The sequence below is a fragment of the Alosa pseudoharengus genome, unplaced genomic scaffold (assembly GCF_046254945.1).
Source record: "Alosa pseudoharengus isolate Yale_2024_CS ecotype anadromous, Long Island Sound unplaced genomic scaffold, YU_APseudo_1.1 YU_APseudo_1.1_scf_10, whole genome shotgun sequence".
Taxonomy (NCBI): Eukaryota; Metazoa; Chordata; class Actinopteri; order Clupeiformes; family Clupeidae; genus Alosa; species Alosa pseudoharengus.
In genome coordinates, this window is record NW_027468565.1 from 41180834 (window position 1) to 41203333 (window position 22500).

General features: G+C 46.0%; 1 protein-coding gene across 2 annotated transcripts in view; it reads left to right on the plus strand.

Moving 5' to 3' along the window:
* The window catches only part of plxnb2b (plexin b2b), a 106279-nt gene that overhangs the window by 54067 nt on the left and 29712 nt on the right, over positions 1-22500 (plus strand). Inside the window, exons 2-5 of one of the 2 annotated variants that reach the window (XM_076272233.1) lie at positions 1267-1373; positions 19144-20258; positions 20406-20594; positions 21187-21318. In XM_076272233.1, the coding sequence (XP_076128348.1) occupies positions 1316-1373; positions 19144-20258; positions 20406-20594; positions 21187-21318 (1494 nt within the window). In that variant the 5' untranslated portion in view covers positions 1267-1315. The remainder of the gene's footprint in view (positions 1-1266; positions 1374-19143; positions 20259-20405; positions 20595-21186; positions 21319-22500) is intronic. The other variant, XM_076272225.1, reaches the window with a different exon arrangement.

Here is a 22500-nt window from a genome sequence, read left to right on the forward strand (position 1 = left end):
GGTGATGTGGTGAGAGAGAGAGAGAGAGATATGGAGGGTGGGGTGATGTGGTGAGAGGGTGACTGTGTGAACGGTGGTGGAAATGAGATAGTGACGGAGGAGTCGAGACAACACAGCACAACACAGCACGGCACAGCACAGCACAGCACAGCACAGCACAGCACAGCACAGCACAACACGGCACAGCACAGCACAGCACAGCACAGCACAGCACAGCACAGCACAGCACAGCACAGCACAGCACAGCACGACACACAACACAGCACAGCACAGCACAGCACAGCACAGCACAGCACAGCACAGCACAGCACAGCACAGCACAGCACAGCACAGCACAGCACAGCACGACACACAACACAGCGCTAAAAGTGCCGCCAAGCTTCTCTGCCATGTTATTCTATTCAGGGTGCAGGGGAACCACTACAGTCACTTCAGCACTACAGTCCCATGTCATCTGAACTGACCACATATGAAATGCTTAAGCGTGCTAGTCCAGAGAGGGCTACTGCTTCAGCATGCTGCTAGTCCAGAGAGCGTGCTAGTCCAGAGAGGGCTACTGCTTCAGGATGCTAGTCCAGAGAGCGTGCTAGTCCAGAGAGGGCTACTGCTTCAGGATGCTAGTCCAGAGAGGGCTACTGAAATAAACTGAGACCAAACAAGTGGAACCAAACAAGTGGATGTCAGTATATGCAGAATCTTTGAGGTGGCTATGCTGGTTGCTTCTTCATTTTGTGTGTGTGTGTGTGTGTGTGTGTGTGTGTTCTGAGGATGGGGGGGGACATGAGAGAGTGACTTGTTTTGATGCTGATTTTGGCTCCTCCATTCTAGCCAAACCAAATAAAGACACAATACATACATACCTTCAATTTTTCTGTCTCACATATGGCAAACTAAATGCTGCTTAATTATAGTTTGTGGCATCTCTGGTTGAAAGCTTTTAATCTTCATGTCACATGTCTGTGCTTTCACTATGAGTGTGTAAGCATTTAGGGTCATTGTCTCGTGAACCATTCTCTGTAACAAAAGAAGATTGAGGTCTCTGGAAAGTAGAAAGCTGGTAAACAAGACAGGGCAATCACGAACGGAGAATGGATGTCAGCCGTAGTTGCCCCTAAGCAGAGCAATTGCCTATTGTGGGTAATGCCTCAGAGAGAAGCTAACACGCTAGCACTGTCATCCGAAGAGAAACGTCCTGACTCACAGAATGAATCAATGTAATTGACTATAAACAGCCTAACCCTGTGCTTTAATTACCCTCCTGGAAAGGGCTGTAAACAAACAGAGCAGAGCAAGGAGTGGTGGAGGATTTGGGAAGATGGTTGAAGGACTGATGATGGCTGAGGACTTCAGTGATTCCTCTGGCGCCACTGCTGGTATTTACCTTTCCTTTTTTTAAATCCTCCATTTACATGGGACTTTACAGACTGTGTATTTGACTTGAGTTTGTGCAAAGGAGATTTTATCTCTTGGAATGTTTTTGTTTTCCTCTGAAATGAGTTTGGAGCAGCCATCCTGTGCATGTCGCTCCCCGTGTGAGTTCCAGCGATGACACGTGTGGTCTGGACCCGGCGACCTGGTGGCCTCTGACCGGCCGGCCGGCGCTCTGGCAGGACGCCATATCTGATGGAGAAGAAGCGCAGGCCGCTCTGGCAGCTGCGGAGACGTCAAGTCCCCACCCCCAGCCTACATCCCTTCAGCACACACCCCATCTTCATGCTGAAAGCACTTCACAGAGTGAGGAGGAGGAGGAGGAGGAGGAGGAGGAGGGTGTGTGGTAGCAAGCCAGCGGCGAGCGAATCCATCACAGGAGCTGCCAGCGGTGCTCTGTTAACATGCGAGCGCAGCTTGGGAAAGAAAACAAAAGTGTTGAGAAGGAGAGAGAGAGAGAGAGTGAAAAAGGGAGAGAGAGTGAAAAAGGGAGAGAGATGGCGAGAGCGAGCGGAAAAAAGGAAAAAAACATGTGTACGCCGTGCCGAATGTAACGCGGCAGGAGGTCCAATCTAGTCCCAGTCTCCCACCCCCCTCTGAGCTGTCTACGCTGTGCCACAGTGCCACTGACAAACTGCTACGTTTGAGTTCTCTTCCCCTCCCCTCTCTCCCGTGGGTGATGTGACGCCTCATTTACATGGATGCGAGTGGCACCCCCCGCCCGATGTACAACGGCACGGCCCACTGGCTGCCGTGTGGGGTTGGAAAGAGCCACTCAATAGCTGTCAGGGAACCTCTGCATGGTGCTATATTCGCAGTTTAGCAGTTTAACACGGGTGGCTTGTGCAGATCCCTTTCAGCAGGTGCTTTGGGTGCAGAACCCCTTTCAGCAGGTGCTTTGGGTGCAGAACCCCTTTCAGCAGGTGCTTTGGGTGCAGAACCCCTTTCAGCAGGTGCTTTGGGTGCACATAAAGGTACATAAACCCCATTGGGTCTGAGGCTGAAGAACTGCAGCTGGTTGTAAATCTGAGGTCTGAGTTAATCTGATGTATATTTGACGAGGTGATTGGGGCACTGCTAGCTTTACAGAACTCACTGCATGGACTCTGGATCACTACTGGAGTCTTCACAAGGTTGGATCACTACTGGGGTCTTCACAAGGTTGGATCACTACTGGGGTCTTCACAAGGTTGGATCACTACTGGAGTCTTCACAAGGTTGGATCACTACTGGGGTCTTCACAAGGTTGGCTGTCATTAATCAACTCGAGGGGGAAAAGACACTTACTAATGTTGTTCTGAGTGCTGAGTGAGTGGCACTATGGTAGTGTTCGAGTGAAGGCACATCAGTATTTCGATTTCGGGCGGTTTACTTGCTTCGTCTCCAGCTTCTGCTCACGGAAGCGTAGTGGAACTGGGCGACGGTGGAAGTGAGCGACGGCGGAACATCGCGAGCGCTCCAGTGCCGGGCGATGGCAGTGTAAGCCGACCTTGGGATCCGCTCTGGTTCTGCTTCTCCATGGGCTGGTCGGGGCGCGTGGAATGTTAAGGGGATTAAGAGGAAACTTCTGGAGAGTCCCTCTAATCCACAGCCCAGTCTGATCAAAGGAGCCCAGATAGCCCAGTCTGATCAAAGGAGCCTAGATAGCTTTGAGCTTCACTTAGTTTCTACTACTCACCCCCCCCCCCTTCCAGTTTGGAACTGTAGATTTTTTTCCAATTAAATGATTTCTCTGTAGTTGTGGATGTAATACTATGCAATGTGTGAGTGTGTGTGAGTGAGTGGTGGGATGAGAATCGTGTATCTTGTGAGCGAGAACGCATGTGGGAGAAGCACAGAGAAGAGGCGCCTCTTAATTCTGGAGGTGCTATAATTCTCTGAGTTGTGTTTTGTCATCTAATGGGGGCCAAAGGGGCGTCGCTGTCCTTGCGAGTGTGCGTGCGAGATACTCGACTGAATTGGCACAAATCTCAGTGGTGCAGCACGCAAACAGAATGATTAAAAACCTCATGAAGTGCCAATCTCACTGCCAGAGCTTTCTCCAGCTCTGCCCCATACAGAGCCCATTTTTCTTTCCTAGAGGCTCTCTGGTCTGACTAGCAGGTTGAGGGAGTGTACATACTACATTGATAAGAGTTGAGGCTCTCTGGTCTGACTAGCAGGTAGAGGGAGTGTACATACTACATTGATAAGAGTTGAGGCTCTCTGGTCTGACTAGCAGGTAGAGGGAGTGTACATTTCTGCACATTGACGATCTAATGGATGTTATTGATCTCAGGATTCTATAATCTGTTCATTCTCAACTTTTTTCTTTTTTAACACACTTCTTCTGGTCCTCCAGTTAGCGCGCGCGCACACACACACACACACACACACACACACACACACACACACACACACACACACACACACACACACACACACACACACACACACACACACAGGTTTTACTGTATTTATTTATAGTGACCTATATTATCTTATTTGTTTTTGTCAGAGAATATGATTCAATATGAAAGTAGACCCAGCGGTCACTGTGTTGGGACCTGCTATGGTTTATAAAATCGTCATGAACCTCTTACTGTTACAGACAACAGTGCCTTGTCTGATATGATGCAATTTAGATCAAGATATTTTTTTCTTGAAGATGATTTTAAGAATTGTGTGTGTGTGTGTGTGTTTATAAATCATCTGAACTAATTTGATATTGATTGAGTGATTCACAGGAGGGAAAGAAAAAGAATTTCATTTTGCTTTCTGATAAATTACTTTGAATTGCATTGCAAGAGATTTTTTTTTAGTTAAAAACATTGATATCCTTATCTCATGGGCATATGACTTTTTGAATCATTTTGTTTCAGTTGAGCTTTTTTTTTTTAAATGGAAATGCTATCAGACAGCTGCTCTGCTCACCACCGTAACAGGCTGCTATTATGAGCTGCATTACATAAACATTGACTGCTGCGCTGCAATTGGCATTTCCGTTCACTGTTTGGAATTGCTTGCTCTGAGCATGGAATGCAAACCCTATCACTGAATCCGTGAAAACATGGAGGGGGTGGGGCTGGGAAAAAACAGAGCATCAGTTGTGAACATTACTGGGCCTACAGCCAACGCTATCTGCTATCTTAGATTTGATAAGAACACACTAGCTTGAATCCACCCAGCTAGCACTTGAAAAATGCAGCCAGAAATGGTATGAGAAGAGAGTGTATGGGAAATGTCCACGGAGATGGAAGGGAGCGGTGAAGAAAGCAGGGCATCCATTTTAGAGACACCTCCTGGAAAGTACACCACGGGAGGATGTTCTTGAACCCAGCGGAGCCCCAAGCCCACCTCAGCCGCTATTTAAAAAACATCGTCATTAGCACTGTTGACAGCACTCATCTATTGTTGACAGACATTCCTCTATATTAGATCACGAAAACAGCAGGGACCACTCTGACATCCGCAAACCACCACCTCCACGGTCCACAGAGGAGAAGTCTGCTGTTCTCAGACACCACAGTAAAGCACAGCATGATGGGATTGTCAGGGCACTCATGGTCTCCGATAAGTGCTTGACCTTTCCACACTTCAGTGTTCACTCTCAGCTGTTGTTTGCTAAAGCAGACCGGATTAAGTCTTCCAATCTGTCCACAATCTGCAGTCGAGGTTCTCGAGCATCATCTGCTCCTTCTTTCCTTTGATCCTTGTCAGCACGTCCGGAGATAATTGTGGGTCCATGCACAGGCCCCTGTTGCACTCCTGTCATTTTGTGTCTCTTGCTGTGGGACTTGGTACAGCACAACTCCTACAACTCCTGATACTTAAAAGTGGAGAGTTCCGCAGCGTCTCCCCCAGTTGCATTCCAGAGGAACTTTCCCCTCTGGTTGTGCGACAGATGAAAGGATGAGAGGGAGAAGAGGAGGAAAGGGGTTCGTCTGCGGTTATCCTCTGAGCGTCTTCATCGCTCAAGCTCGCTCAGGCGGCCCATGACAGGATGTTGATGTGCTTGCTCCAAAGCCTCCGCTCACAACCTCTATAGGACCGAGTTCAAACCCCAGTTGACAAGAAGCCGTCTCTCTCTCAACTGTCAACCATGCACACACACACACTGCTACACTCAGACGCCCCATTGTAACGATGGAGCCCCATAGACCACAGCAAAGTTCAGATGTTAAGCAAAGTGATTGAGTGATGAGTCGAATTTCAATAGGAACTCAAATGGGTGCTTTTCTATGATGTTCAGGGATGACAGTTTTCATTTTGTAGGCATGAGTCTCTTTTTTCCTTTTTTTTTCCGCCCGCCCCTGCGGTGGAGCATTTTGCTGGGGAGGAGATCCTTGTCGACCCCTGCTCTGGGTTTGCAGAACTCTCATTTCAGAGAGAGGCGGGGAGAGCAGCAGTGCAGCCTGGCTGGAGATCAGATTGCTGAAGTGGAAAAATGGCACTTTTATCAGGCTGTGGAACAGATAGCTGGGCCCCCTGAATCATTTTCCCTGGACTTAGGGTTGGAAACTGTGCGTCCATGGCTGTTCATGGGCTAGTGCCATTTAGAGGTCTGTGGCATACCTATTCGGGACTAGATGCCACAGGATCTAGTAAGCTGATTAGTGACTTAATGAAATGTTTTCTCAAGTTTATCTGTTCAGCCGGGATTTCCTATAGCAATTCCTCCATTTTTCTTAATCTCTTGCTGATCATCGTAATTGCATGGGACCATATTTAATATGGAATGAAAACGAAAAAAGACTCCTGTGGACTAAGCATTTCATGCTGTGATAATGTTAATGAATCTGCTTGAATTTACTTTATGTGATTGTGTAAGGATATGTAAAGTGTGTGTGTGTGTGTGTATGTGTGTGTGTGTGTGTGTATGTGTGTCTGATCTATTTTTCTATATTTTGGCTCCCCATATAATTTTTTGATGACCGTATTATTATTTTGGATTAGTCCAAACACAAACAGTCTTCACTAATAATCCCAGATTTAAAAGGTCATCCATGTTTTGTAAGGCAAACACACAACAGCAGATCAAGTATAACCAGAGCAACATTATTGGAGGCTTCCACAGATATTTTGATTGGATCTTTTGTGTTTGCATTCATCCGACCCAGATAAAGCTGTGATTAATAACAATATGCAGCGGTGGAGTTGCGTCAGAGATCACATGCAACTGTCATTTTCACTGTATGGTTTTGATGCCAAAAGATTAGAGGGCTCGATGTGATGTTAAAAGTCATGTTAATGTTGAAGACTGCCTGGAGCTGAGACTACAGGAGTGTTTGCGTTTTGAACACTAGGGGAAAAACATCACAAATTTTAGTGAGACAATTTGCACCTTCTTGCTGTTCTCTTATCAGACTGTGAAATATTAGCAGTTTGACTCCACTTTTGCTGAACCTAAGATATACTTTCCTCTGAGATTTCCCCCCAAAAAAGAGAAAGTTATGATCATAATCAATTCTGTTCACACCTCTTTCTTCAATTTGCTGCCAAATACTGTAAGTATTTAATTTTCTCAGATCAATTTGTGCAGCCTGTCATAAAGTAGCACATTCCCCTCCCCACCTAGAACATTATTTCAGCTTCGTCTTGGATTCAATTAGACTTATTTACTGGGATGGAGATTAACTTTTGACGCTCGCACCTCCCACTCTGTCACACTTTGGAAACGTCAAGTGCTGACAGTTTCATATTTCCCACAGGGCAATGCGTCCAAAAGACAGATATTTTACCCCAGGTCCACATAGCCAGGGATTTCAAGTAATATAGTGTTCCTAATGCCATAATGCATATTTTGTTGTGGTATTCTTTGCTTGCTTTTGGGCCCATGGTCAGAGTAAGGCTCATAGATTGATTGGACTGAGCCTCTCTTCATAAGAAGAGTTAATCTGGATTTTATTTGAGGCTGGACCAGGGGTCGACTGCTATGTTTGTTTACCTTACAGGACTCGAGCAGAAACATACTTTATCCCCATGCAATTGGAGCAGTCATCTCAGGAGGACATGGGAAGGCTACTGTTATTTCTGGCCCTTCCTCTCTTCCTTTCCCCCAGTAGGTGGCCACTATCTGGCCCTTCCTCTCTCTCTTTCCCCCAGTATGTGGCCACTATCAGTAGCTGCCATCACGTGCCATTTGATAAGACTTACCATGTCATACTCCCCTCATTGGCATCGCACGTCACCACAGCAACCCTTCCCTCAGTCCTGTCCAATGACGGCACTTCCCTTTCTCAGCTTCCAGGACATTGGGGTGGAGGGGGGGGGGGGGTGGAGGGAGATGAACAGGAAAACTGAAATCCCCACTCAGGGTTTTGATGGAGAGGTAGTCCAGTGGCCGTGCTCATTTGCATAATACTGAGCAGTGATGAATGCAACATTTAGCACACGCTCTCCACATCAAGGGGCCACGCCTGATTATTATTATTTGTTTGGAATGGCAGCAGTACTCCAAACGACTTGTGTTGATCTTTGTGTTCGCATTCTTTGGGGTCATCTCCAGTGGTCCTGCTGCTGTGAAGCTCTGGATGTGGAGCAGTCTGTATTCTCACTGGGCAAGTGTCTGTGTGTGTGTGTGTCTGTGTGTGTGTGTGTGTGTGTGTGTGTGTGTGTGTGTGTGTGTGTGTGTGTGTGTGTGTGTGTGTGTGTGTGTGTGTGTGTGTGTGTGTGTGTGTGTGCGCGCCCCTCGCAGGTTTCACTGCTTCGGGTGGATTCTCCTGTGGAGAGGCTGCAGTTAACAAAAGCCATGCTGAGATGAAACGTTGCTCTGCTCCAGCTGCGCTGCGCTGCGCTGTGGGATCCATTATTTCACATTTGTAATGCCTTCTTATGCGGGACAGAGAGTGGGACAGGGAGCTGTGTTCTGCTTCATATCACCTGGAAAACAATTTTCTCTGAAGATGCTGTTGTTTGTGGTAACTGTGCTCTGTCTAGCCAGAAAAAGCAAGCGATTGAAGGTGAGGGAGCTCTTGCATATGAAGCCTCATCCTTGCACATCCATACGCCTTCCTCATAGACTCACTGAGGATTAACATAGATTGTCCACTTCAAAGGTTTCGCTAGCTGTGACTCCTCTGCGTGTGTTAGCACTGTAAGTGCCAGTGAAGAGGGTTTTCTTTTACAGACAAGTCTGTTTACACACAGACCTTCCCATTGCAACTGCACTCCAATCACTGTGGAGTGCCTGTGGCAGCCAAAGACTAAATCTCTTCTTGAGTCAAAGGTTGTGAGATTATAAGGTCTTTGTGAAGTCAGCAGCAGCCATGGTGAAGAGGATTGATGCTATAAATCCCCCAAGCATATATAGGTCACGCAATTCCTAAGCTATTGAGTATCGAAATATTGCTATTCATCATTATTCTCTGCACTATAATTGCAGGCATGTCAACATTAGAGGGATTAATCCTTTTGTGCTTCCCCTCATTTCCTTTCAGCCAACGTGTGTTTCTTCCCATTTGCACCGTTGTGTCATCAAAAGGCATCCACTCGGGAGCCAAGGAGAGAAATGATTCACCTGAGCAGTTTGCAACGCTCCCTAATCCGCTCAGGCGTCAGCACGGCATCTCGGCTAAGCAAACCAAATGTGTCGCGGGTAGAGAGGGGTAAAGAGGGAACTTTTAAAACCTTCAGCCAGAAGTCTCCAAAAATGCTAGCGTCAGTATGGGAGATGGCCTGCCCTGTTCTGCTGTGGTGTGAGGCTCGGGCATCGCTAATGAAATCGCGCCTGCCCTGATACTGCGTCGTGACTCACACTGTTGCTTGTCAGATGTGAAATCGACGAGTCGGTGAGAGTTTCAGCCTTAACCTTCTTACAGACTGTCCAAGCGTGCAGAGCAAAGTGGGATTGGTTGAGACTCGGATGACTCTACTGCCTAAGGAAGACTCATTATATGTGCAAGGTGACGAAGCAGCAGAAGCCTTCTATCATATCGAGTGCACCAGGCTTTGATTCCAGCCTAATTGGGTGCACGGTAGCCCCTGGTACCATGGATGCAACTAATTAGGGTCTTGTACGAATAATTAAAACGATGTAGCATGGACGGTTTAAGTAGGATGTGTGTTTAGTGGAGCAATTAGGGACTTTATCACCTGGAAAGATTCTTTATCCATTTTCATCTAGTCTGCCTCCCAGAAGAGGGAAATTGAGTGTTTGTTTAATACAAAAGGTTTTTTTTCCCCTCTTGCACTCTCTGAAGGATCTAGTTGAAAGGACACGGTGAGTGAAACTTTGGAGAATTGACTTTGATCCTCTGGGCCTGGTGCTTATCAGTGTGAAGAACGGCTGTGATAGCAGGATCTCTCTAACCCCTGTCTTAGTTTCCGCAGAACCCCCCCCCCCCCCCCCCCACGCCCCCCATTAAAGTTTCATAGCAGCACGGCAGCACTGTATCTGTGCTGTGGGCTTCCTCCTTATTTATGTCGGAGAATTTCCCTAATAAGAGAATAAGAGTGCTTGAAGTAAATCCCTCTCAACTCTCATCCTGCACAGGATTAATCTCCTTCACTCTCTGCAGGGGGAACAATCGCTCAAATGAAAAGACAATGGACCAGCTTATTGAAGATGCGCTATGTCCTTTGTGTCTATTCTCTCCGTCTCTGTTTTGACCGACTTTCGTTTCAGTCTTGTTTTCTTCCTGTTCCCCACAATACTCCCCGCTCAACTCTCCCCTTACCCCATTAGCCCTTTGTTTTGAGAAAGGATCGTGTTTTTAGATTTATCTAGCCCTATTTTCTTTTTTTGGACGTGACCCTAAACAGTATTCACCACCAATGTTGTCTACAAAAGGTGCCCAAACTTTTTACAGAAAATCAAAGTTGAACTATAAATGCGAACCCAAGGCAGTATCAACATTAAACTTTAATTTATAATCTTCAGACCGACATACATTCCTTGAAACATGAATGAGTCGAGGGTGTCCCTGCTGGACGGGGATAGCAATTATGCACAGATAGAAAACACATTCATCTCGTTATTCCATCTAGCCGGTGTTAATTGATGGTTGGACAGGGAAATCTGCAGTTATTAATCGGTCAAAGTGTTGAGCAAGAAGAGATGACGCACAGTGAAAATGACATTTGTATAGCCCACATTTAAACAGTCCCATGGCAATGCGCAACGCTCTGTGTGGGGTGTTTGACTCTCTTTCCTGGACTTGCTGCTGCTGATGGTGTATGGTTTTGAGCGACTCTCTGCAGTGGCCATCTCGCTAAGTCTCCACGGGAGCGGAGAAATTGGCTCCACTCACTCAGCAGACCAGGACGCAGATAGCGGCGCGGGAGTCAATTCCAAAAGTACTCAGAGTTCCATTCCAGGATTGAATCATCAATTTCCATTCAGCCCTGCTGCCCGGGAATGGAAAATGGAATGCGTCTCGCACAGTTTCTTGAAATGAAGGCTCTCTGAGTTAGATCGGACAGTGGCCTCATCAAATATATGCCTGAAGGAGGGCCTGACCTTGACTCCTCTCGACAATGTTACAGGTGAAATTGCGTCTCTGGACGGTGCACATTAGTCCGCTGCTGAAGGAGACGAGGATAATTATCAACAGAAGGCTGAACAGATAAAGAGCTGGAATGGACGAGGGAACTGGCAGACACCAGGCACGGTAGCGGGCGCACAAGATCCCAACAAAACGCTGCCAACAAAAGCTTTGATGTTGCCGGGCCCTGCCTACGCCCTGACAAAATGTCACCTTGTGTACAGCACATGAAAGACTACCCACCTTTTTTGGGGGGTGGGTGGGTACTGAGAAGCGATTGTATCTATTGCATCCTTAGATGCTCATTTATCACTGGCACGCCTGTTGGTTATCTATTCTGTCTGAGACCAGATTAAACCGGTTTGTGTTCAGGAGGGACTCATTTCCTCTTACCTTTTGTTCCCATGGCCCGATTAGGAATGGCTACCATTCATGCGGGAGGGTACGTTGTGGCTAAAGAGCCCAATGGATGATACCCTAAGCTTTAAGCATAGCAGACAGGTAGGTGTGCTAGGTGCTATAAAACTACTTCTGGCTCTAAGCATTGCACTAATACAACGGTCCATTTTTCCAGGATTACTGCTTGCAGACGTGAAGGCCTTGCCAATAAGAAATCATGCCAAACACTTAGAGCTTCTCTTTTTTCTGTTTTCAGTCTTAAATTCCTGTAGATTACAGAGCAACCACGAGAAGCAGACGTGTCTCTTTTTTGAGGTGGCACAGTTGCACAGTTTCTTTTTCCTCCGGCTTGCACGTGTCAGACGGGCTGCTGAGATGTTACTCCGGGCCTGACTGACAGCTAGCTGATCATCTCCCCGATTTCAGACTTAATTAACCTCCACGTCCAGCCCATCAATCGTCACCCGTATCACCACAGACATCTGCAAGCCAATGAGCGAGGGGACAGTACAGCAGCTTCAGTGGCGGGCCAATGAGCGAGCGGGACAGTACAGCAGCATCAGTGGCGGGCCAGACTCAGTTCCAGGCGTGGCTAGTCTAGAGGGATCGCATAATTAAAGATGAAAATGTCACTCCGGTGAAGACACAAACATTGAGAGATCGGGGTCATTGTGGTCCTGTTTTGTGCACTAGAAATGGGGTTCCAAGTGCATCTTCCTGCAAAAAGCTCAATCAGGTGCTCCTCATCTCAAGGTCAACAGAGTTCTAGAACACAAAAAAGGGACTGGAGCTCACTGATACATGTACAGCCTTCAGTTGTGCAAACTACCGTGACTTCATCGGAGTCTGAATCTAATTTGTCAGGGAGCTCTGTTCTCTAGGAGCCAGTGGTTCGTTTAATCAAATAATATTCTTTCCAGAATATTATTTGAAGTTTGCTGTTAGATGAGCCTGATATTTCAATTTGATCTGTGTTGCTGGCTGAAGTTCGGATGGTGCATGCGTTATTGTTTTTCGAATCGCATACTTAGCGATACCAGGAGCCAATGAAGTTCTAAAATAGTCACACAGCAATCTGACACGCTAATGAGGCAACAGCAGTGCGACGCTGCAGATTGATTGGCAGATTTGAAGCGATGACATTTCCATGCGGAGAGGCGGTCACTCTAGTCCACAGCGTGTAGAAAAGCGGGGAGAGCACGGGCGTTGATCTTGAAGAAAAGGTCAGGCCTGTCTCGTGGGACCGAATCCCTCGCTCCTAGTCAATGAGCGTCTGCACGCTTCCAACTGGTGGGCTCTGTGTGTGTGTGTGTGTGTGTGTGTGTGTGTGTGTGTGTGTGTGTGTGTGTGTGTGTGTGTGTGTGTGTGTGTGTGTGTGTGTGTGTGTGTGTGTGTGTGTGTGTGTGTGTGTGTGTGTGTGTGTGTGTGTGTGTGTGTGTGTGTGTGTGTGTGTGTGTGTGTGTGTGTGTGTGTGTGTGTGTGTGTGTGTGTGTGTGTGTGTGTGTGTGTGTGTGTTCATATCTGTGTGTGTGAGCCAAGGATCACCACCACAAAGTCCATGCAGAGAGAGAGAGAAGTGGCCTCAGCCGGATGGCAAGGGCTTCTGCTTAGCCTCATTAATTTTTTTTTTTTTTTAAAGTGGGGCGAATTGGCCAGCACAGAGAGAATGAGGTCCCTCTGGCCCCTGGCTGTGTGTGTTCTAACTGGCCCCTCTGGCCCCTGGCTGTGTGTGTTCTAACTGGCCCCTCTGGCCCCTGGCTGTGTGTGTTCTAACTGGCCCCTCTGGCCCCTGGCTGTGTGTGTTCTAACACCCATCAACCTGTTGCCTCCACCTTCTAGCCAAGGCTGCACGCTGGAGTAGGTGTAGGGCTTTGTGCTGGCCAAGGGCCCTAATTAGGCTGAGGATGACCACTGGGAATCAAGCTGTGCTCCAGTCAGACCTGTGCTATGAGCAAGGCCATCAAGTCCACATAATGGTGTTTGTTTAGCCATTACCAAAGCTCTGCCCTGTGCAGACCACAGGCTTTAGTGAGGCTTTTTCCATGTGTGATGGCTTAACCAATTTGTGGTTCATATTTTTGGACATGGGTTGTTTTGAAAGACATCATGGGGACGTTTTTATCATTTGAAGTACATTTTGATAGTTTTTTGGCTTATTGGTTTAGCATATTGCATTAGCATATTGCATTACACAATGCCACTTAAACCAGTCAAATGAGAAGCAAGAGCAAGTGTACCTGGATCAAATCCTTTTATTGGCCATGGGTGCTTTGAGAGGATGCTGTCTACTCACTTGATTTCATTGCAATTATACCTCACATGGCTAAACGGATCACTCTCCCCATTAGCCAATTTTGCAGGCATTTGTATCATAGCAACCAGCCAGTCGTCTAGCGTCTACCCTCTTAAGCCAGTGACCATAGCATTATTGTCATTGTGTCTTATTTCATGCGTCCATTTATGCCATGGCTGTAATGTAACTGCTCCTGAAAACGTTATCCGCTGAGTTGAGTCATTGTCAATGTCCCAGCTGTAAGCCGTTTGGCTTCTCTGCTGTCCAGAAGCAGATGTCTCCCCGCACAAGACTGATATGCATTCATCGCAGCAGGCGCAACCCTAACCTCTTGCACCCGTCTCTGTGAGCAAAGCCTGCTGCTACCCACAATGGGGCCACTTTTCTGCTCTACTGTAAAATGTCAGATGTTCCATATAGAGATTCCTGCAATATTTGTTCTGCCATTACCTTTTTAGGGCAGTTGAAATGGGCAAGAAAATGTATTGTGTGTTGAAGAAAAACAAATATCTTGAGCAAAAAACTAGTAACATTATGATAGTGTGTTGAAACTAATAACATTATGATAGTGTGTTGACTGCTGTTATGTTCTAAGGGGGAAAAAAACACAGTGGTGACTTCTGAAGTTGAATGACATTGAGTTGTTGAAGGATCAGTATTCCCCTTGAAACCTCTGTAACCGAGAAGTGAAACCAAACCATATTAGATACCTTCATGGCTCATTGGCCTTAATGCTCCCAGTGTTAAATCATTGTGACCAATAAGGTGTGTAATGGATTCTTTCCTCTGCTCAGTCTCTGACTTCTTAATTGTACAGCAGTATGAAAATGTTTGTCAATGAGCAAAAGTTGAATTATGAAAGTGTGACTGTCTAGAGAGTGAGAGAGCGAGGGAGAGAGAGAGAAAGAGAAAGAGAGAGAAAGAAAGAGAGAGAGAGCAAGGGAGAGATTTCTGCTCTTCATCCAGTCCTGCGTTTAATAGTGTTTTGCTCAGGCCAGCTGTGTCCATAGCAGAATGGCCACATCATGCCTGTGGAACAACAACTCATCCAGGCATGGTAGTGCCAGAGCACACTGGAGATCATCCCAGTCTTTGTTTTGTGTGTGTGTGTGTGTGTGTGTGTGTGTGTGTGTGTGTGTGTGTGTGTGTGGTATATTTGGTTTGTTTTTTGCTTGAATGCACTTCCCAGATGGTAACAGGGGAACAGCAGTAGGAAAAGGGATGGAGCCACTTTTGGTGAGAGAGAAAGACTGTCAACACTCTAGACTCTGATAAAGAAGCCACACTTTAGACAGAAAGGCTTGGAGTGACATGCTGCCAGAGCATCCTGATCCATGAGACCTCCAAAACAAATCATATGCACGCACAAACTCTCTCTCCATCCTCACTCACTCACATGCACACACACACACACACACACACTCACACACACACACCTAAACAAATGAGCTCACGCTGGTAATTTGTGATGTACATTTGTAAACCTCCTTCGGATGTGTGTGTCTCTCCCCCTCATCTCCAGGGAGTGTTTGTGTCTGCACTTGGGGTTGGGGTGGGGGGGGGTGCAGTTTACACTCCGTCAGGACAGCTGTGCCCCCGCTAACTCGCTCGGCAAGAGCTGTTTCAGCCGCACAAAGGCTGGGCCGCTGCCTCCTGCCAGGGCGAGGCGAGGTGGCCTCCGAGTCAGTCAAATTGAAATAAATGAACTGCCAGGCCTGACGGCGGGGTAATTGTTCATATGGAAATTGGATTGCCGTTGTCACACGAGCTTTCCTAAGCACTTCTAAAACAATTTTCTCCTGCCTGCGACTGTAGGCAGTTTGGGTTCCTGCTCTGAATGAGATTTCCCCTTTATGTTTTGGCCCGTTTACAAAAAAAGAGAAAAAAAAGGAAGAGGCTTATTATGAGCGTTCCATGTGGAAGATTCATTCACAATGAATTTCATTGTGTGACACTAACCCACTTTTGCATGGACTGTACATTTTTAATTACGCTGCAAGATGAACGCTCCAGCTGGAAGCCAAAGGGTTAACTGTCCCTTCACCCCCACCTCTCTCGGGGAAGATCCCTGTTCAATGGCTTCAGCTTTTCCAAGCTTACCTTAGCTTTTATTCATCTATGAAGCTAAACGTAAACATTACATTATCTCCATGTACAATCAAGTGCATAAGTGCTGGCTGGTGTGTTAGGTTTTCAAAAGTGGATGTGATCTATATGTCAATGTGTATCTAAGTGCTGGCGTAAGTCAAAGACAGTTGCCATCAGAGATGTTATAGAAGCATTACATGCTGTTAAAGGAGTCAGCGCCTGTGCCCTGGAGGCTGACTCATCAACCATTCTCACTTCCTTAATACTCACTTAACTTCCTTATGTGGGCAAGGAGGGGTCCATCAATGCACGGCATCGGTCTCAGGAACAGATCTGACTGGAAGTCGCTGTCCACAGCTCTGTGTTAGCCCTTAATGGGGTTTAATGTTGACCAATGTTGACCCCCCCCCCCTCAGCCATCTCCTGATCCCCCCCCCCCCTTCCTCTCTGGGCCTTAATCTCAGTGTTTTCAGTAGGTTTTTTTTCCTGGCTTGTTTAGACACATCTTCGCCTCCCCAGGATGAAGAACTGTCTGTATCTCGCAGCTTAGAGGGTGCATGTCGTATCTTGTCTCATATTTCAGATGTGTGTGTGTGTGTGCCTTCAGACATCCGGAGAGACTGCGCTCTCCTCTCAACCTGCTTAGCTAAACGTGCGTTTGCATTAACGAGCACTAATGAGAGAGTTCTCCGTTCCATTCTGTTCCTCGAGGTAAGAAGAGCTTTCTCTCTCTTGCCTCCATTCTCCAACACCATTACAATTTCACATTCGGGGCTTTCTGAGGCTGTGTTCTCCAGATGTGCCGGGCTCATTAGTGACGAGGCCATTTCATTATTATTTATCTGTGCCCATTAGGGGCTGTTGCTAGCTTTAGGGCAACATGCTAAATTCAGAGAAGTTTGTATTCAGTCGTGTGTGTGTGTGGCCCACTTGGGCAGACGTGTTGTTTTGGTGTGTATACTTGTATCCTTACGCAGCTCTGCTCAGCAGAAGAAGGCTTCCGTTTCCCTGTTGTATTGTACTGGTTTACCCCCTGAAGGTTTTGGAAGCATCTTGAACTCTGGTGTCACAGATATAAAGGTGTGAACAAGCGAGGAAAGGAATGAGAAAGCACCTGGGGCAAAGTGGGAACATGTCTTTGCAAAGTGGGAACATGTCTTTGCAAAGTGGGAACATGTCTTTGCAAAGTGGGAACATGTCTTTGCAAAGTGGGAACATGTCTTTGCAAAGTGGGAACATGTCAAGTGGGAACATGTCTTTGCAAAGTGGGAACATGTCTTTGCAAAGTGGGAACATGTCTTTGCACAGTGGGAACATGTCAAGTGGGAACATGTCTTTGCAAAGTGGGAACATGTCTTTGCAAAGTGGGAACATGTCTTTGCAAAGTGGGAACATGTCTTTGCACAGTGGGAACATGTCTTTGAAAAGTGAGAACATGTCTTTGCAAAGTGGGAACATGTCTTTGAAAAGTGGGAACATGTCTTTGAAAAGTGGGAACATGTCTTTGAAAAGTGGGAACATGTCTTTGAAAAGTGTTCAGGATTCCATTTTTTTTCTAAGAAATTTCTTTTTAGTCAGGACTAGCTTTGTATGAATACACAAAATATTCTTTTAAGTTGTGCAAGTCACTAGATTTACATTCCTGTCTTTTCTCAACAGAACAAGACATTTCTGTGCTCATATCTTTGCTTGCTTTCTGCGTTATGTTTTGACTTGAAAGAGAATTTTGTGAAACTGTGGGAAAGTGCCCCCATAGAAGAGAGAGATAGATAGACAGATAGATAGATAGATAGATAGATAGATAGATAGATACTTTATTGATCCCCAAGGGGAAATTCAATAGCGCTTTTAATTCTAACAGTTGTCATGTGACATTTGGGTATGGTATTAGGCTGGTCTCGAACATACAATTTCTTTCTGACCAAATGGATTATGCAAATAGCTCGTCTGCTTGTCCTCATCTTCGATGAACCAATTTCTCTTCTGAAGACGTGATGACCAATAGAGCACCTCCGCCGCACGTAACCATTTTATTCAAATGTCACATTTGTGTTGTGACACTGATTTCATTTTCCAAAACAATTTAGATTAATGAGGCCCCGTTTAATCAGACGGGTTAGTGAACGTTCGGTATGCCCTCACTTGTTTTCACTCAGCTGCGCCGCTGGTCAGTGATTGATATTGGCTAAGCGAAGGGGTCATGACCTTGAAGAGCAATAAGCAGATGTGTCACAGTAATTGAATCACAAATGTCCATGATGCAAGCAGCCAATGGTCATCCATCCACCTAAGCCCACTTGTTTCATAGCCACAGCTCTAGTATTGAATTACTTGCACATTCAAAATCAAATCAGTCAGAAGCTCGCCGTACTTGATATGACAGACACAGAAAATGGTGTGTATGTTTCTGTGACGTTAGGGCCACCAGTTATCTTCAGGCTTATCCAGCGGGAGTTAGTCAAGAAAAGTTCTGCATGAAACTAGTTTGCATCCCTGTTTCAGTTTTAAATGAAACCATTTAAGCCTGTGAATTAAATAGGGCAGATACATTTACCTAGAGAAATGGATTTTGAAATGGAAGATCCTTGTGCGTTTGTTGGGGTGGGGGGGCGGTGGATTAAGTAAAATCGGGCAATAAAGCGGGACAGGCACTTGTATGTAAATGTGAATCCAACCTGAAATGAACTGGGCCCACAGGGCAAATGTATAATCAGTGGTCTCCCCACTAAGTGCTCTGAGGCAAAGAAGGTTAACATAATATAACAGCCATTCATAGCTGCCCACTGGGAAACTCCATCAGGGGTTTTCAATTTGACAGAGGTGTCTCAGGGCCTGACAATGTGGCTGAAATTAGGAGGGGGACACTTCCCTACTGAGAACGCAAAGTGCCACCTGAAACGCACAGGCTCAGGTGTGCTGGAGAGTGATGGAGACCCGTGTTGCCTTACAGACATATTAAACTTCATAATACAAGCTGTGCCATTTCATTTTTGCACCACAGGCACAAGGAATATTTTTTGTGAAATTGTTTTTGTTTGCTCACAGTGTTGGTGTTGTCTACATTCAGAGTTGTTCTTAAAAGATCCCAGAGATGCTTCTCTCCTCCCCAATCTGTCACTCAACACTCTCTCTCTCTCTCATTCTTTCTTTCTGTTTGTCTGTCTGCCTGTTTCTCCCTCTCTCTTTTTATCTGTTGTAGTCTCTCGTGCTTTCTCACTTTTTTTGGCTTGATCTGTCAAACAAATGACTAATGTATCAAAATAAGTGTGCATGAGTTTTGGTCATAGGTGGGTTTCATTTAAATCATTTCAGCTTCATGCACTTTGAACAGTGATTGTGTTGATTTTCTAGATTTCTTTGCCTGACAATATTTCTGTAGGACTTTTTCTGACCGATTTCCCCCCCTTTGTCTCGTAGACATGTCGAGCGTGTATGTATTTCTGACTGATTTCCCGTGTATTTGTCTCGTAGACATGTCGAGCGTGACGAGGGCATCTCTGCTCCTGCTATGGCTCTCCTTCGCCTGCTGCCAGGAGGCCGAGTTCCCAGAGTTCACGTCAGAGACGCCCATCAACAACGTGGTGCAGGACCCCCGCACGGGCCGCGTGTACGTGGGAGCGGTCAACGCCATCTACCAGCTGGACGACGCGTTGACCAAAGAGCAGAAGGCCGAGACGGGGCCCAAGAAGGACCGGCGCACCTGCACGCCCCCCATCAACGGCAGTCCGTGCCGCGATCCCGTAGACACCAACAACACAAACAAACTGCTGCTGGTCAACCCCTCCAACAACTCGCTCATCGTCTGCGGCAGCGTCTACAGGGGCATCTGCTCGCTGGTCCACCTGAGCAATATTAACCAGCTGCTCTACTACAGCGACAGCAAGGGAGAGAGGACCTATGTGGCCAGCATCGAGGACGGCGTGTCGGTGGTGGGCGTGATGTCTCACCTCTTCATCGCGGGGAACAACTTCACCGTGTTTCTGGTGGGCAAAGGCTATGGCAGCCTGGACAGTTCCAAGCTCATCAGCACGCGGATATTGCAGAACTACGGCGAGTGGGTGGCTTTCGAGAGTGTCGTGGAAGCCTCAACTCTGCAGGCCAGGGCATTCGTGCACAAGTACTTGCACGACTTCCGCTACACCTTCAAGGACCAAGGCTTCGTCTACTTCCTTTTTTCGAGGACAATGGGTGGCACTGACAATAAGAACTTCACTTTTATATCACGCCTTTGTGAGGAGGATGCCAACTACTACTCGTATACGGAGTTGCAGCTCAACTGTGGCCCCGACAACCGCTTCAACAAGGTGCAGGCAGCCTATGTGGCAAGCCCTGGGAAAGAGCTGGCCCGCAGCCTGTCCGAGTCGGGCTCGTACGGCAACGTCCTCTCCTGGGACAAGGTGTTGTTTGTGGTGGCCAGCCCTGACGAGGATGAGACTGAGTCAGCCTTGTGCTTGTACCCCCTGAACAACATCAACAAGAGAATAGTGGAAATCATTGGTGCCTGCTACAGTAGCTCAGGAAAGATTATCGGGAAACCTGCAGTGGATATTCCTTACTTACCAGATGACTTGTGTATTACGCGGGACGTAAGTTGAACTCTGTTGTAATAATATTATATATATAATATCTGAGACAGGCTAGTTATCATGCTATTGTAATAATATGCTGAGACAGGCTAGTTATCATGGTAGTTTGTAAGGTACAATTAAGGTTGTCGTTTCTGTCGTTTGCAGAAAGATATCGTGACTCAGTATAAGTGTGGTGCAGACTTCTTGCCCTCCCCCCTGGCCAGCAAGCCAGCATTTGCCTTGAAGGCTGAAGCGATCTACACACGGAAAGGACAGTTGACTGCTGTGGCCATCGCTGTGGAGCATGACCACACCATAGCCTTCTTAGGCAACTCTGTTGGAGAGGTGTTCAAGGTAAACGTGATGTCGGTCATTATGTATTTTAGTAATCTGATGTTGTTTGTTGCTATCTGTGATGTCAGTGATTATGTATTTTAGGCACAATCTGATGTTATTTGTTGCTATCTGTAATGTCAGTGATTATGTATTTTAGTAATCTGATGTTTTTTGTTGCTGTCTGTGATCCCCTGTCAGTTGATGTCTGTTCTTTTTAAGACTTTCAGTTTCACTCAGACCCTTGAGTTTAATGTTGGATGTTTAACTTGCCATAAAATCACATAAAACGCTTTCACAGATGCTCTGGGTAATCTGAGGTCACCCGTTTGAAACGGGCGTCAGTGGTATTAGAGACGTAGTTTGGAGGTTTTAGGATAATGCGCCGGTGAACCACCAATAAACATTAAGGCTCAGAGGGGAGCCACTGTAAGACAATAAAGCTCTCTAATCAGTGACTTAACTAGATCGTCTCTTAGGAGTTGCTATAGCAGACCCTCACAGATAATACTGTGCGCACCTCATTTCATGGGTTTGATTTTTATTTATGTTCTGTGGACTGAGACCAAATTTACTCTGAACGTTCATTTGACCGAGTGCTGTCCGCCTCCAGCTGCATGTGTCAGGCTACCCATACCCAGAGGTGTACAACAGGGGTCCCGGCGACACAACTGGTGATGCTGTTAATAAGAACCTCTTTTTTGACACAAGCCTGAGCCACCTGTACATCACAACCAAGAAAAAGGTGAGAGATGATATACCACATGATATACCACATGATATACCACATGTCTAAGAGAGATATACCACATGATATACCACATGATATACCACATGTCTAAGAGAGATATACCACATGTCTAAGAGAGATATACCACATGATATACCACATGTCTAAGAGAGATATACCACATGTCTAAGAGAGATATACCACATGATATACCACATGATATACCACATGTCTAAGACAGATATACCACATGATATACCACATGTCTAAGAGAGATATACCACATGTCTAAGAGAGATATACCACATGATATACCACATGTCTAAGAGAGATATACCACATGTCTAAGAGAGATATACCACATGATATACCACATGTCTAAGAGAGATATACCACATGATATACCACATGATATACCACATGTCTAAGAGAGATATACCACATGATATACCACATGTCTAAGAGAGATATACCACATGTCTAAGAGAGATATACCACATGATATACCACATGTCTAAGAGAGATATACCACATGTCTAAGAGAGATATACCACATGTCTAAGAGAGATATACCACATGATATACCACATGTCTAAGAGAGATATACCACATGTCTAAGAGAGATATACCACATGATATACCACATGATATACCACATGTCTAAGAGAGATATACCACATGATATACCACATGTCTAAGAGAGATATACCACATGTCTAAGAGAGATATACCACATGTCTAAGGGAGCTATACCACATGATATACCACATGTCTAAGAGAGATATACCACATGATATACCACATGTCTAAGAGAGATATACCACATGTCTAAGAGAGATATACCACATGATATACCACATGTCTAAGAGAGATATACCACATGTCTAAGAGAGATATACCACATGATATACCACATGATATACCACATGTCTAAGAGAGATATACCACATGTCTAAGAGAGATATACCACATGATATACCACATGTCTAAGAGAGATATACCACATGATATACCACATGTCTAAGAGAGATATACCACATGTCTAAGAGAGATATACCACATGATATACCACATGTCTAAGAGAGATATACCACATGTCTAAGAGAGATATACCACATGATATACCACATGATATACCACATGTCTAAGAGAGATATACCACATGATATACCACATGTCTAAGAGAGATATACCACA